Below are 15,412 nucleotides of genomic sequence, written 5' to 3'. Positions count from 1 at the left end.
TAGATCTTGGAAAACATATGTGCATTTGCTCCCCTCCCCTAGAAATGAATCAGCAATCTCCTCATTCCTATTTTCTGTGAAGAAGCAACAGTCAGTCCCTAAGCCCCAAGATCTCAAAATAATTCCCTTGTGTCATCCCATAATCCCCTGCCCAGAGCCCAAGGGGACTCCATTCTCATGTGATGCTCCAGGAGAGCTACTGTAAAGGGCTGACTCGGCAAAGTGCAGACCTCTGCCTGCTGAGCAGCCCTGGGCGATGTGTTTAACCAGGCCATTGGCACGTGGTCAGTAGTTTTATTTCTGTCCTAGGTAGTCAGATCTTGTGCTCAGAGCCCCTGGGACCACGGATCCACAGTGCTCACATTATGGAGCTTTACTTTAAAACTACTCAGCCCTCTTTCCTGCTGGGAAGGAGAAATCCCCATGAGATAAAAGAGGTCAGGAGGCAAAAAATGCTTAATTTGGCATTATCATAGTGATAATATTATTTTATTGCTTGAATAGAAGTCTAGTGAAAAAAAGGAAAATTGAAGGATCATACAGCTTAACTAGAAGGGACCCCATGGACCAATTAATTCAATTTATCTTATTTTACAGCTGAGAAAACTCAGGCCCTGGGAAATTTAGTTAATTTGCCCAAAATGATAAAGATAGTATCAGAGGAAAGATTGGAACTCGGGTCCTCTGGCTAAAAGATCCAATGTTCTTTCTGCTTCTGTTGCTTATTTTTATTATTAGGAATAGGTGACAAAGCAGCATTCAAAATCCATGGCAGGAAGTCATCCTGAAATGTCCTCCTTTCAAAAGGGTTTTTCCTTTCCTAAGTCCTGTTGCTGTCTTTTCTCATAGAATCATTTCTTGATTCTATTTTCAGGGCAGAATATTGACTTTAGGACAAGAGTCATGGGGGGACGTACTTATCTCTTTGGACCCCTTTTTTTAAACAACCATGATGGTGCTGAGAATTTCTCTCACTGGAGATCTTTAAGAGATGAGATACCTGTATGTATGTATGGCTTACAGATCTCATTGTGTATTTTGAGAAGCTAATATTTACCACTGAATTCCTCTAGCTTCTCATTCTCACTATTACCCACTGGACAAGATAGCCTTCTTCTTCTGTTCCCTGCATTCTGTTATCTTTTATTGCTTTGATGAAATAATAGTGCCTTTGCAAATACTCTCATGTGAATGAATCACAAAATGATCCTGCAAAATTTAAATAAGCAAAGTCAGCATGTAATTGAGGAGCGGGGAGAAAGTGTAGTACTAATGAATGAAATTATAGAAGGACTTTCCCTGGGGTAAAGAAAGTAGAACTTGTCTTCCTGCAATTAACAAAAATCACACCATTTAATCCCCCTTCCATCTCCCAAACTTAAAACAACACAATATATACAATTTTATCTTCCATCTGAGACCGTGCTTAGAAACCTATTGTTAAAACTTGGTTGAGGGATCAAGGCAGAGAACTAGGAATAATAAGGAACTAATCCTCTCTGGAACTCAAACATTTGCCATCACATCAAAGGTAATTCAAGGACCGGCTAGTTAAGTCAGTTGTCCTTAGAGTATCTGTGGTGGATTTCCCCATGGGGTACTTCTGGGTCAGGCCCATCTTTTAAAAAGAGATTTGCCAAACATAATTCATCGGACTCTCCTCTTGTAGTAATGGGACTTTCATAAGTCTTGAAATATGAGAACTAATTTATTCTTTTTTAAAAAAAAATTATTGAATAGACTTGTATGAATCTCTAACATTATACATGGGTTTAGTGAGTTGTATCTATGTATGTCCAAGATGACTTGAGGGGGGGTCTGACTTGGGATTTCTTTTAGGTTCCTTTTCTTTACTCTGGAGGCCAGAGGACCCTAGGAGCTGAACTAGGTCATCACTAGAGACTCCTTTTTTTCTTGCTACAAAACACCAGTAGCTTCTGCTTTGGAGATTCCATAAGATGAAGATTACTGGAGTCTTCCTTAGCAACTGATGTGTTGTAAGCATGTCTCAAATAGGTTTCTGGAGAACCTATGGACTCCAATGAAGTATAAGTTTTGAGCACTTTTTAGGATTTATTATTTTTATCTGTGTTCTCTTAAATATCACTGCATTTTTAAATATTCTGCTCATCAAAGGAAGAGTCTGTGTGTCTCATGTTTTGACTAATGTGCATTAAAACTGAAAATTTTAATCTCTAGGTTAAAGTTTTATTTTGTTTCTGTTTCTTATTTTGTTTATTTTCATGTTTCTAATGAGAATCCAGTTTTCGTCTATAAAATGGAGTTGAATGTGCTCACCTCACTGGTCCCTTCTCATTCTAAATTTATAATCCTATGAAAAATAATTATAAATTGTCGCTGTGCCCACAAGTCAATAAACACTCATTATAAGTGCCTACTATGTGCCAGGCACTGTGCTAAGCACCTAGGATACAAATATAAAAATGAAACAGTCCCTGGCTGCAAGGAACTTACGATCTATTGAGGGAAGACAAAACAAAACAAAAGAAAGTTGGAGTGGAGGGAGGAGATACCCAGTACAGAGGCATGAGGGGAAGGGAGTCAATCAGAGGAGGCCCACAGTTGTGCAACTAGGTAAGAAATGAGGAGATCTCTCTTTAAATGATGGATTGGAGTTTGTGGTCCCACCCTCCAATCAGAGAGGCAGTGAAGTCCTCAGGCTGATGATGAAATTATCCCAATAATGAGTTTATTGGGGTCACAATGGTAGAAGCTAGCCAGGAAGCCCCAAGATAATAGTGCAACAATTGAGAAATGAATCATGTATACATATATGAGACACTTAGATATCAGTGAAGAGACTGCATTTGAAGGATCATATTAACAGAATGGAGAATTGAAAAACTATTCTTGTGACATTATTATTATTTATTATGACATCATCATTATTTATGACAGCTTTTTAACATGGAAAAGAGCTAGAGAACTGTCATTTGTTGTTGTTGTTTTGTTTTGTTTTCTGAGGCAATTGGGGCTTAGTGACTTGCCCAGGGTCACACAGCTAAGAAATATTTAAGTGTCTGAGACCAAAGTTGAACTCGGGTCCTCCTGACTTCACGGCTGTGCTCCATCCACTGCACCACCTAGCTTCCTGAGAACTGTCAGTTTTATAATTTAGATCTTCAGAATAGTTTAGGGACCATCAAGTCAACCTCCTCTTTTTAACAGAAGAGGAAATTGAGTCTGAAAGATTAAGTAATTTGCTCAGTGCAACAGTCTAAGTAAAAGAAATAATAAGAAGAGGAGCATATATTTTAACCCTCCTAATCCTCCTGAAGAGGAGACAAGGATTTCAAAATTCTCTGCTTAGTATTAAAATGATTTATATAATATTATTTTTCTGCTAGTAATCTCAATGTCTTCCGGTAAACCATTTTTGCTTCATTTGTCCAAGGTCAGTTTTGTTTTAGAGGAACTGTGGAGGGAAGGGAGAAGGTGGAGACCCATTGGTGAAGAAGCCAGAAAGGATAAATAATTGAAGAGTTCACTAGCTCTCCTACTTAGACTAGTAGCTGGTATTATTTGCCTATAACTGTACAACCCACTAACTTAGTCACCCTCTGATTCCGTAGCAGGAGGCTCAGAGAGAACTAGCTTGTCCTTACCATGAATAGAAAAGAAAGAAAAAAAATCATTTTGATTGAGTTATCCCAGGATTTTATAATCTAGGCTTATTTATCCAACAGGTCATATACAGATAAGATTTTCATTCATATACCACTTTATCCTTATGATTTTTTTTAACACCACGAGATTCTTGATGGCCAAGAGCAACAGGCCAGGGAAGATAGCCAAGGAGCTACCACTCTTTTATGAAATCACAGGCAAATTTCTGAATAATGACATAAAATAAGGTGAGAATTTACCAGAGGAATCTGCCTATAGTCCACAGGCAGGGTTTTGTGCTGGGTTAGATGGGGTTTTCTAGAATAAGGAGCAATGTCAATGAAGATTTGACTTTGTAGTTGGAGGACCATCTTGACTCTGCTAGGTCATCTGTAAAATGAGTGGGTTGGATTAGGTTATCTCTGAAGTTCCAGCTCTAGAATTATAGTCCTGTCCTGAGTTATGATCCTACATTAATTCCAACAAGCAAGCAAGGAATGAACATTAAGGCAAAAGACAGTTCCTTTCCCCAAGAGTTCACAATCTACTTGATTTGATGAAGTCATTCAAGTCTAATTCTTATCAAGGGGACACTAAGCATCGTGGTAAGGAAAAGAACACAGAAGAAGTGCCCTCTTGAGCCATTTATATTATGAATAGAGAAACAAAGCAGTCAAATATAACCTGTATAAGCCATAGGAAAAAATATAATCTGTATAAGCCATAGTGGCCATGCTTTAAACAAAATGAAACTTATTCTGATTCTACACATGCAGAGTTAAATCGGGATGGACTCTAATACTATATGGTAGCTAGTCAATCAACAAACATTAAGTATACGTGTTCATGTGCCAGGCACTGGGGATAAAAAAAAAAAAAAAGCAAAAAGAGTCTGGGATCTCAAGGAGCTTGCAATCCAGTGGGAGAGACAAAATGCAAATAACTATGTACAGATAAGTTCTACTGGTATCCCCAAAGCCTTGGTACAGTTTTCAGTTCTTAAAGCTATTTAATCTATTAAAGCTTAAAATTGCAGGAAGACTTTTGGGACACCTGGTATACATTGTAAATGGAAAAGAATCTCAAGGAAGGTACCAGCACTGAGCCTGCTAAAATTATATTTTAACCTGGTTTATTTTAGTGCCCAATAAAAGTGATAATGATTTTTTTAGACCAACTCAGAAAAAAGTCATCAGTTTCAACCCCAGTATCATCTGAATACTTGATTTCGAGAGAATGACACCTTTGGTGTTTCCCAAAATCCAACAAGCAACTTTGATGAGCACAAAACTTGATAGTATTGGGTCACCCCTTCCCAGACATGTTACCTGGAGCAGTTATCATAATGTGCAGAGGGAGAGAGGAAACCCCATTACTGCAAATCCCCTTCCACCTATCTGGAGATTCAGGTTTTTGCAGGGAATATAATGAGAAAAATGACCATATCCCAAGTATTTGCAAAGCCCAGGCTTGTTGGCCCAAGTAACAGACCAATGACTTTCAAACAGTGTGCTGTGGCCAACTTCAGAGCCATAGATCTTTCCAAGGGAAGCCATTTCCCAGAATGGAAGAGAATAACCAATAGCAATCTTTGCTACATTCATACAGTACTAGAAAATACTTTGTTAGCTAGGGTTAGCCAGGGTTAGCTAGGCAAGACCCAAGCAAAGGCTTTTGTTCAATGGATCCAAGTCAACTCAACCAGACACTTACTAGGATCCCCTGAAGGAAGGATCACTAGGGTAGTTTGGGGAGTCTTTGGGAGCTGGACAGTGGAAGCTGTGTATTTGTATTGCAGGAATACCAGGAGAACATTATAGATTTGGAGACCAGTGTATCAGGACCCTTCCCCATATTGAAAGGCCAAACTTTCAGAATTTTTAAAAAGCATTCAGACCTCATAAAAGAACCTCATTTCAGAAACTCCTTAACGCCAAAGAGGACATTAATTTTCATGCTAAAATTACAACTGTATTAGTTGAATAGAACTCATAAAAGTGCTAGAGATGCATTCCTCCTTGCCCTAGGACTGAATTTGATCTTTACTGAGTAAATTTGGCCAGAATTCCAGAGTAAGATGAACAAAAGAAATATGTGTGTGTATGTGTGTGTGGTGTGTGTATGTAGACATATATGTATGATTTATCTACTCTCCATTATCTTGAATATATTTGTTTATTAATTTGGGGGCAGCTAAATGACACAATGGATAAAATGCCAGGTCTAAAATCAGGAAGGATTTTCCTTGTGGCCTTAGACACTTCTTAGCAGTTGATCCTGGGCAAGTCATTTAAACCTGTTTGCTTCTGTTTCCTCATCTGTAAAATGATGTGGAGAAAGGAAGTGCCAAACCACTCCAGTATCTTTGCCAAGAAAACCACAAATTGGTTCATGAGTTGGACATGACTGAACAACAACATAGTTATTGATTTCTTTTTTAATGACTAGTGAATAGAATGTGGGCTTTGGAGCCAGGAGAATCTGATTTCAAGTCGGACACATATTGGCTGTGTGATCCTGAACAAATTACTTAATCTCTCGGGGCTTGAGGCAACTAAGGCCGTTCGTTTCAGGGAAGGTGCCAGTATGGATTGGTAAAGGGACTTTTCTCTTATGGGAGTTCCCTATACCAATGAAATCACAGATTCAAGACCTAGCTTATTTTTTAAAAAATTTTAAAAGAGAGAATAAGAAAAATCATCTCTAGCAGCTGTTGGGTAAATCGGAAAATATTCCCTATAGATTTAACTGGATCATGTTCCAAGCCAAGGAGACTCATTAAGAGAAGGGCGTTTTCTATATATTTTTAAGATACTTAGGCTACTTGCAAATGACAGTTAAATTCTTCAGCAAAAAATAACAAAGATCACATGTATATTTGGAATATATTTATACCCATTTTTGTCATAGAGCAAAATGGGCTTTTATATACCTGCAATTTGGATTTTTTTAGATTTAGATTTAATATAGTTAAAAAGCTGACCACTCTGATGGCATTAATCCCCCTGGTGGCAGTGACTGGATTTGTAGTCTGAGTGCCTTTACCTGACTTGTCTTAGGAAAACCAGCCCTCATCAGCCTCCGACTTGCCCCTCTACATCACAGGAGAGTTCACAGTCCTATTAAAGGTCCGAGACAAAGGGAGAAAGTCATGAAGCTTGTAGCATTTGCCCACAATTTATTTTTTCAAGTACTGAGGATTTTTCCATCTGTGTAAAATTGTCCCTTAGTTCAAGGGTAGGGAAAGGAGAGAGATCTCCATGGGTCTCGGGTAGCCAATCCTGGGCCTCAGCTTCCTTTTTGAAAATGTGAATTGGCAATATTCATATCCCAAGAGTTGTTCAGGTATTTGCAAAATTTTTTTGAAATCTCAAGAAAAACCAGTATTCTTATGAATAAAATAATTATCTAGTCTGCGTGTTTTGTATGACTATCTTCTCTCCCTCACTCCCACTTTTCCAGCTCATTTTATTTTTTCCATGAGTCTCTTTTAAACGTTTTGTTAACTGGTCCCTGAAAAATGCCTCAGCTTTTCCTTCCTTAGGGAAAGAGGAATGAACCCACTACTCTTCATTTAACTATTTGCCTCTTGGTATCCATTTAGGCTATTTCCAAGGCTACTTTAAAGGAAAGAAGTAAAATCATGGAGACAGCTACAGAAAGATTAGAGGACCCAATCTCATAAGGCAGGTGTTTGAGCTTGATTATAGTAGTAATATTGTCCTTTCTTAGTGAAATTGGCTAGTCCTTAATGTTTAAGACATGATACCCTAGTAGAATCTGTTCGTTTGGGCCCCTTGGGGGGGATATTTCTTATCAGTCATTTTTGGCCTGTTCATTTATGGGATTGACTAAATTGGCTTGGGACAGTTTCCATGTCAGTATCTGGGGAAGGAAGATCAAGTAGACCAGGACTGAGTCCCCATTGCCAAAGCCTGACTTGCTTCAGGAGGTGTTGATAGTGCGGTGACTCATCTGGGTCCTTCTGGGAGAAGAGACAACTTACCTATGGTGGACCTCCTATCTCAGTATGGGATTTGGGATTGAGTATCATGGCCTGCTAGGAACCTTTTTATGGAACCAGTGATTGAAAAATATTGCCTGCGAGTGGATTAATACAGTTAATATTTGAGAGGTTTTCTGGAAGGCCTCTTGAGGATTTTATCTCCAGGCCAGGATTTTGATGCTAGAGAGAACAAGAGACATCTTTTTGTGGTACCCTTCTGATGACCTTAGATTAGTCTATATAGAACCACTGAAGTGTAAAATAGGGAAAACTAAATATGTAACCAAATTACTTATAATTTATCGAAGGGTACAACTTTGATGGAGAAATGGATTCAGAAGTCAGTCACCTGGAAGAGTCCTTGAACACTTCTTTATCATAATTAAAGGACCATATGTAAGAAAAGGAAATAGTTTAAAAAAGAAAGGAAGAAAGGAAGGAAATTGGGAAAACCACATATATAACCAAATTACTTATAATCTATCAAAGGGCACAAATTTGATGAAGAAGTGAATCAAGAAGTCAATAAGAGCTGAAAGACTTCTTTATCATAGTTAAAAGACCATATGTACCAAAAGGAAATAGTTTAAAAAGAAAGAAAGAATATGTGAGTTTAAAAAGAAAGAAAGTAATAGGGAAAAAAAGAGCTAGAAGGTATTAAAAAGACGTAGCTTCTGAAAGTAATGTCTGTGATTGAGCCAATCAATCTCTTAGTGCACCAGGCAACTAACTCTCTTAAGTTACTATAAATGATAGAGCAATTGCCATTCTGCATTAATGGAGGGAGGTTTCTTCATTATTAGAAATTCCTTACCCTGTAGATTTAAACTCCTCTCCCTAAAATCCCTAAATTGAATAATAGTAATATGATTTAATGGATCAAATGTTGGACTGTAAGTATAAAAAAAAAAAACACCCAGGTTTGAATGATGATGATCTTTGTGACACTGGGCAAGTCACTTAAATATGATATGCCTCATTCCAATTTTCATATCTGATAAAGAGGTCTTGATCTGTTCTTGTTGGAGAGATTCCCATGCCAGGATCTTGACTAAAGCCTAAAGGTTTCCATTGGTAGATAGGGATCACACACAAGTGATGAAGATGGGGGTGGGGAGTATAGAAAGAAAAAAAATCTGTTTATTTTCATTAAAGAAGCGAAATTTCTTAAATAAAATCCTCATCAGAAGCATCTTTCCTTATTCATGCCCAAGCCCTTTAAACCCAGACCATCAGCCATCTCTCATGCATCTTGAAGTTGGCTCTCTAGTCTTATTAAAAAAGAGAATATTTTAAGCAATTTAGCCTCTCTATCTTGGGCCCAAAGGCTCATGACCTCTTTGACAAATGAATCCCTGATCATTATATTTAGGATACCATATTCCTCATTGCCCCTTTGTAGTTGAAGGATTTGGGGAATGTGAATTTTGGAAACCACATTTTATTCAAAAGTTCTAGCTTCCCTAGGAAAGAAATGTCAAAGTTGAGTGTAGATGCCCATGATGGGAAGTTGTGTTGTCTTATTAATAGCTCTGAATTTTAGGTATGACACAGATTTTGCTTTTTGGCAAACATTAGGTGCTTCCATAGCGTCCAGTGATATGAGATCACTCACTGTCTTTGTTGTTAAAGGAAGGAAAGTCCTTCAGCGACATGGCAGCCTCTATTGACTGATGGAGGAAGACCCGGTCCAAGCTTTCCTAGTGGTATTTGGGATGGGGTTGAATCTTTTGGCTTTGAATCTTGATCTCTTTCCCTTGACCTTCTACCTTGTCTCCATGGCTTTGGGAGATCAATGACTTCTGTACTTTTAGCAGCCTTTTCCCTGTCCCCAAGGCCTGTTTTTCAGTGATGGGTTCTGCTTCTGCTAATGCAGCTATGTCTTTCAAATGCCCACTTCAAAAAAGATATTGCAATTCAATTCTAATCCAAAAAGGGTGGAGGATGAAAGTGACATGGTGCCCCAGTATCCCCTTCCCCCCATCTTTGGCTATCTGGGCCATATGTTTTAGAAGGTGGATGCCCTTGATCTTAAATCCAGCATTGCTTCATTCAATCATGTGTGTCATCTAGCAAAGAACTGTTGTGTCTTGATAATCTCTAATAACTGTATTTTCTTTTCTCCTTTCCAAATAACCTCATGTCTGTTATTTGGGATCCTTTCCTCAGCTTTTCTGTGGCTTTTCTTTTTAAGCCTTATCACAATAAGAGAGTCGTGATTGCTAGGCTACCCTTCCCTTCATAGCTTTTCCCATTTGTGTGTGTGTATGTGTTTGTAATAGTTCCTAAATTAGCTGAGTCCATCATACATTACATTGATTGGTTGAGAAAAAGATGTGATGGAGATTGGACTTGATTTCTCCCCTACTCCCCACCTTGATGCCTTTTATGTCATGACTCATGGCACAGTGGCAAGAACCCTGGATTTGGACCCAAAAGTCATGGATTCAAATCCCTGCCTTGCCACTTAATGTTTGTTGACATTGAGCAATTCACTTACCATCTCTGGGCTTCAATTCCCTCATCTGTAAAATGAGAGATGAGCCCTAAGATTGTCTAACTCTAAATCTAAGATCCTTTGGTTCAGAGTTTGCTCCAGTAACAAAGACAACAACCAACCCCTTGCACAACAAACTTCAAGTACTCAGCCATGTGTTGTATTGAAGTGATCAATAATGTCACATTGACCTTCCATTGATCCATCTCAGTCCTCATGGTCTTAATCTCATCTTCCATTATGTATTTGGAATTTTTTTTTGCCTCCATTCTCTGATTTCCTCATCCAGTTTGATTTGTAACATACAGTTTTCATTTCTGTTTTCCTTTAACAAATGGAAGAAAAAAATGGAGTCCTTCCAGTGAGCTCTAGACCAGTAGAGTTCTAGAAAAGCTGGGAGCTTTTCTGTAAGACTTTTTTCTGAAAGGGTCACCACAGCTTTTTAATTTGCAAACTGGACAAGTGGGGCAATGATGCTAAGTTAAGTCTGCTCCTCCTAGGAGGTCTCTGAGGGCTGAGTGGGATGGGGATCTCTGTGAACGTGTTGTGCATGCCATTTGGAACAGTCTCTTTTTAAAGAAAAAAGAACCTTTAAGTTATGAGTGAAGAAATCCTATGCAATCATGATCTCTTAAGTAGAATGTAAAACTAATTCCATAGCAAGCTTCTCGGACGCACGGCTCTTAACCTTTCTGATTTCCTTTGCTGTGGATCCTAATCTGCCAGGGACTTGACAACAACCTTCCATACCTTTGAAAGAAAAATAATTGAGCAAATTGACCAACGTGGTTGCCATTGGCTTCAAGAAATATTCATCCATTCAAAGATCATCCATGAAATCAGTGGTCCTGCCAATGCTTGTACCTGTTGTGTTTTAGTAAGATTTTCTTTCAGCATTCTTCACATGGTCATCCTTGATTGAATGAAGAAATTGAAGCTTTCAGAGGTGAAGTCTTACCCAAGATCCTCCGTGTAGAAAATGGCAGAGTTGAGATTTCAACTTAGATCAACCTTGATCAATGTGTGTCCTTGTAAAGTTGTTGTCAAGTCCCACTGAGGTTTTTGCATCTCTTGCAATGACAATTACAGATGAGCAGTAGTGGAACCAACTTTTAAGAGCCTCTTTTCATGAATGAAAAAGGGAGCAAAAGGCTTCTCCTCACCCCCTTGCCCCTACCACAGCCCCCCAACCCCTGTTGGGTGAGCAGCTTAGAGAAACGGTGCTTGAAACAACCCTAGCGTGTCAATACACCCCCAAATGCTCCCCATCCTTTCTTGCTTGGAGTTCTGGCATCTGTTTGAGTGTGAGACCCTTTCTGGAGTGCTGAAAGAGGAAAGCTGTCCCCATTGTATACAGCCATGAACCAAATTTAAATACAAGGCAGATTGGCCTCCCTACCCCCAAGCTGGATCCACTACTGAAAAGAAATATGATGGGATACCTTTACCTGGATCAGGACGAAACCTGGAATCCATCCCTGCATGGTCAGGGCACTCACCAGCCAAACCTCAGATTTTCGATTGTTTTTGAGAGCTTCTCCAGCAACCAAGAACGTTTATGTTTTCACCTTCCTCGCCTAGATCCAACTGAAAGGTATCTCATCACTCTTCTTGCATCTGTGAAGACTTTGGAGTCTCTCTCTGTCTCTCTCTCTCTCTGTCTCGTGTCTCTCTCTCTCTCTCTCTCTCTCTCTCTCTCTCTCTCTCTCTCTCACTTATCTATAAATGTCAAAGAATTTGTTTTGTGTGTGTTTTCCCCTTCTTCCTCCAATGTAGCTCATCATCCTGGGAAGTGTATGTCGCAGACCAACTCCACTTTCACCTTTACCACCTGCCGCATCCTGCACCCCTCCGATGAGCTCACGAGGGTCACGCCAAGGTAAGGGATGACAGCCCTGGGGTGCATAGTTTGGTGACTTCAAGAAATAGTTGGCAGTGTTCAGCCTTTGTAGCCAAAAGCACAAACCAAAAGTTTGGAAGGACCAATGTTAATGGATTAAGCTCCTTTTATTCTCCCTCCAGGACTCAGTTTGGAATCAGACAGCTTTCCCTTTTGAAGGTTGCTCATGGGATTCAGCTCAGCGTACAAAGTGGATGGAGCTCTGATTTGGAGTCTGAAAACTTGGTTTCAGATCATTTTAACACTTTTAAACTATGTGATCTCTCTGGAACTTGGTTTCCTCATCTATAAGATGAAAAGTTGAACTTTCTAAGGTCCCTTCAACTTTCTATCAATAATCTCTCTCTGGGATGGATTTATATCATAAATTCATAGATTTAGCATCAAAAGAGGCATTAGAGAGCATCTAGTCAAACTTCCTCACTTTATAGACAAGGAAAAACTGAGGTCCATGGTACCCTACACAATGAACCAAGCCAAGGCTGGAACATGAGCTTTTGACTCCAAAGCCAAGCTTCCTTTCATCATCCCATAGTGCTTTTCAGATGTGTAAAATTTCCTAATGCACTTCTGCATTACCTTGAGAGACCAAAAAGCCAGCAGTATGAATAGAAAGCGTTCTTCGGCTACTTCTTGATGGAGACTAACAGGAACCTTTATGTTAGAGCTCTGCTTTGAAATTACTCACAGTAGCATCAAATTTTTTAGAAGGGGATTGATTTTCACTGTGTCCTAAACCATAAGGACCACTAGGCATCCAGGTAATACCTTCATAGAGTGCTAGTCTTGAAGCCAAGAATACCTGAATTCTAACCCTACGTTAGACACTATAATAACCGGGGCGTTCTCCCCATTTCAGTGTTCTCACTTGTAAAACAATGGAATTGGAATTGGTGGTCTCTGAGATCCCCTTCTGTGTTACTCTACACAGTTTCAATGGTTCATTGATACCCAACTGAGTAGAATCTGTTGAGATATCTAAGACCAAAAGCAGAGCCCATTCCTAACCTATAGCCCACTCCCCTCAGTTTCCTCTGAGAAGCTGTACAGTGGATACCGGTGAGAATGCTCCACTTGTACCTATCTCTCAAAAAAGACCCTACTCGGGGCTCCCAGAAATTTAACTAAAGGGAAATTACATTTACACCCCAAGAGAACTTTGTCACAGTAGTCTCAGGGACCAAGAAAAACATCCTGCCCAATCAGGCTGAACCAGAATGGACCTCAAGTGGACCTGAATGGTAGGGAGGGGAAACATAAGACCCTTCTCACCAAGGAGCTCTTTCACCTGTAAATAATTCTTCACAGGTCATGTGAGGAGGAGGAGGAGGATGAAACGGCCTTATGTCACGTTATGCTGAAAGGAGATATAGGGCAAACAGTCGGTCAGGGGGTGAGCAACACTGTTGGCAGTTCTTGTTCCTGCAGGGTTTTGTACAATGGATGTGTGTGTGTGTGTGTGTGTGTGTGTGTGTGAGACACAGTGGCTAACCTGGAGAGATTAGATGCTGAAGGCCATTTTGTTGGCATCCCAAGCTAATATTCTAACAGGTCATGTTCCTAACATTTAAAGATGCTCCTTCCTCAAACTTCATAGGAAACTGACATTGACACTAATAGATACTCAACCCCAAAGCTCTCATTTGGTGGAACTGGGCCAATGGAACCTTTGGCTGTCTAGTCAAGTTAATGGATCACGTCTCAGAATTTTTTTTTAAGGAATAGAAAAGATACAGCATTACAAAGAAAATTAATTATACTGAAGTATAATTATCAAAATTGTTGGGTTTTTTAAGTTCACAGACCCCAGATTAACAAGCTTTCAATTATGAAACTCTGTTTTTAAATTTTACTTTTTCTTTCTTTTTTTTCTTCCTGTGGTATCTTTCTTTCTTGCCCTGTAAACCCAATTAGCAAGATTTTTTTAAGTCAAAGAAACAGTCCCTGAAGGTATTCTATTCACATGGCTGTGGTCATTAATTCTGATGGCACACCAGTAATCACATTTTTTTTAAACCAAGAGTTTAAGTAGAAAGAAGAGTCCTTTGTCCTCACTCATGAAGTTGGGTTTGGTTGTTTTGTTTTTATTGGGTTGAGTAATCTTATTTTTGGTAACCTGATAGTTAGAAATTAAATAGAAAACTGGGAATGATAAAACTTGTTAAAAGTTTAAAACTTTAGAAATTTTTTTGGTAAATTTTATTTTAAAAGTACATTTTTGGTGAAATGCAATTCTTAAAATCCACCTCCATTACTCTTTAAAAAAACAAAACCAGAATGAGACCTCTCATCTGTGGTTCTCCAGCCTGTGTTTTCATAATTCCTTTTTCCCTTTGTGTGAAGATGCTTTGTGTTCATGAGATGGTGTGCATGTTGACTGTTCATGCAGGCTCACGGACTAACAAGCCAAAGGTGATGCAGCTTTGATTTGAAGTTTTTAAACTTAAATTTTGAGCCTTACTCATCTTTTATTTGTGAGGATTTTCATCCCTGGCTGTCCCGTCCTCCCCACTAATTCAGAACATGCAAACAAAAATTCTCTTGGATAATATTTTCTTTCATGGACTCTGGAGTATAGAGAGGGCAGTCAACGGAAGCTGCCTTTTTCGAGTATTCACTAAGTTGTGGCTGATCTAGTTGCTGTTCGGTGGAGCTTTCTCTTAGGTAGCATTGGCAGTCACAGACAAGTCCACCAGGTGGCATGAGAAAATAAATTATGATAATCATCCCAAGTTTGTCAGCACTATGAACTTCAATGGAAGGGTTTTGATTTTATTGTCTTCCTTATTCCATTCCCTTCCTCTTTCCTCCTTTTCTCCTCTCTCCTTTGCACTTTCTTCTTCCTTTTTTCCCCTTCCTCTTTTTCCTTTCTTCCTGTTTTGCCTTTTTTCTCTTTCTCCCTCTCTCCTTCATCTCTTCCTTCCTCTCTTTCTTCCCTTTCTCCTCCTTCCTTTCCTTATTCTTCCTCTCTGCCCCTTCTTCTCTTTTCTTCTTTTCTTTCCACTTCTTTCCATTTATTAACCACCTATTATTTCTCTTCCTTACTTGGTTATTTTTTTAACCTTATACTTGGTTATCTATGTTAATCTTAGTAGTGGTGGCCAAAATTTAAGGATGAATTTCCCTAGAGTTTTTTTTTTTGGCCATTGTTATCTGATGTTCCTATTTAAAAGGAATTTCCTTCCCTCCACTATTGTCAGTAGCCTTGATAGCTTTCTCCTTAATCTTATTCTCTATTCCATAAATATGTGTGAACAAACACATAAATAAATATAGCTTCCATTCTAGTATTATGTTAGAAATGACAAAACCTTTGTTATCTGTCCCAGCCTATCCATCTTCCCCCTCCCTGAACCCTTTGCCCAATTCTATTCTGGTAGCC

At 39.1% G+C, this 15,412-nt stretch overlaps 1 protein-coding gene across 9 annotated transcripts in view; it reads left to right on the top strand.

Annotated features, from left to right (window-relative positions):
- TRAK1 (trafficking kinesin protein 1) overlaps positions 1-15,412 on the top strand; it is a 133,574-nt gene that overhangs the window by 112,961 nt on the left and 5,201 nt on the right. For 8 of the 9 annotated variants that reach the window (XM_023505135.2, XM_023505133.2, XM_023505134.2 and 5 more), the window contains one exon: positions 11,907-12,009. In XM_023505135.2, coding sequence (XP_023360903.1) covers positions 11,907-12,009 — 103 coding nt within the window. Of the gene's footprint in view, positions 1-11,906; positions 12,010-13,338; positions 13,424-15,412 lie in introns of all 9 variants that reach the window. The other variant, XM_031940055.1, reaches the window with a different exon arrangement.

This window comes from Sarcophilus harrisii, chromosome 5 (assembly GCF_902635505.1).
Source record: "Sarcophilus harrisii chromosome 5, mSarHar1.11, whole genome shotgun sequence".
NCBI classification, from domain to species: domain Eukaryota; kingdom Metazoa; phylum Chordata; class Mammalia; order Dasyuromorphia; family Dasyuridae; genus Sarcophilus; species Sarcophilus harrisii.
The sequence above is the reverse complement of the archived record's forward strand: the minus strand, read 5'-3'. Positions and strand labels throughout refer to the sequence as shown.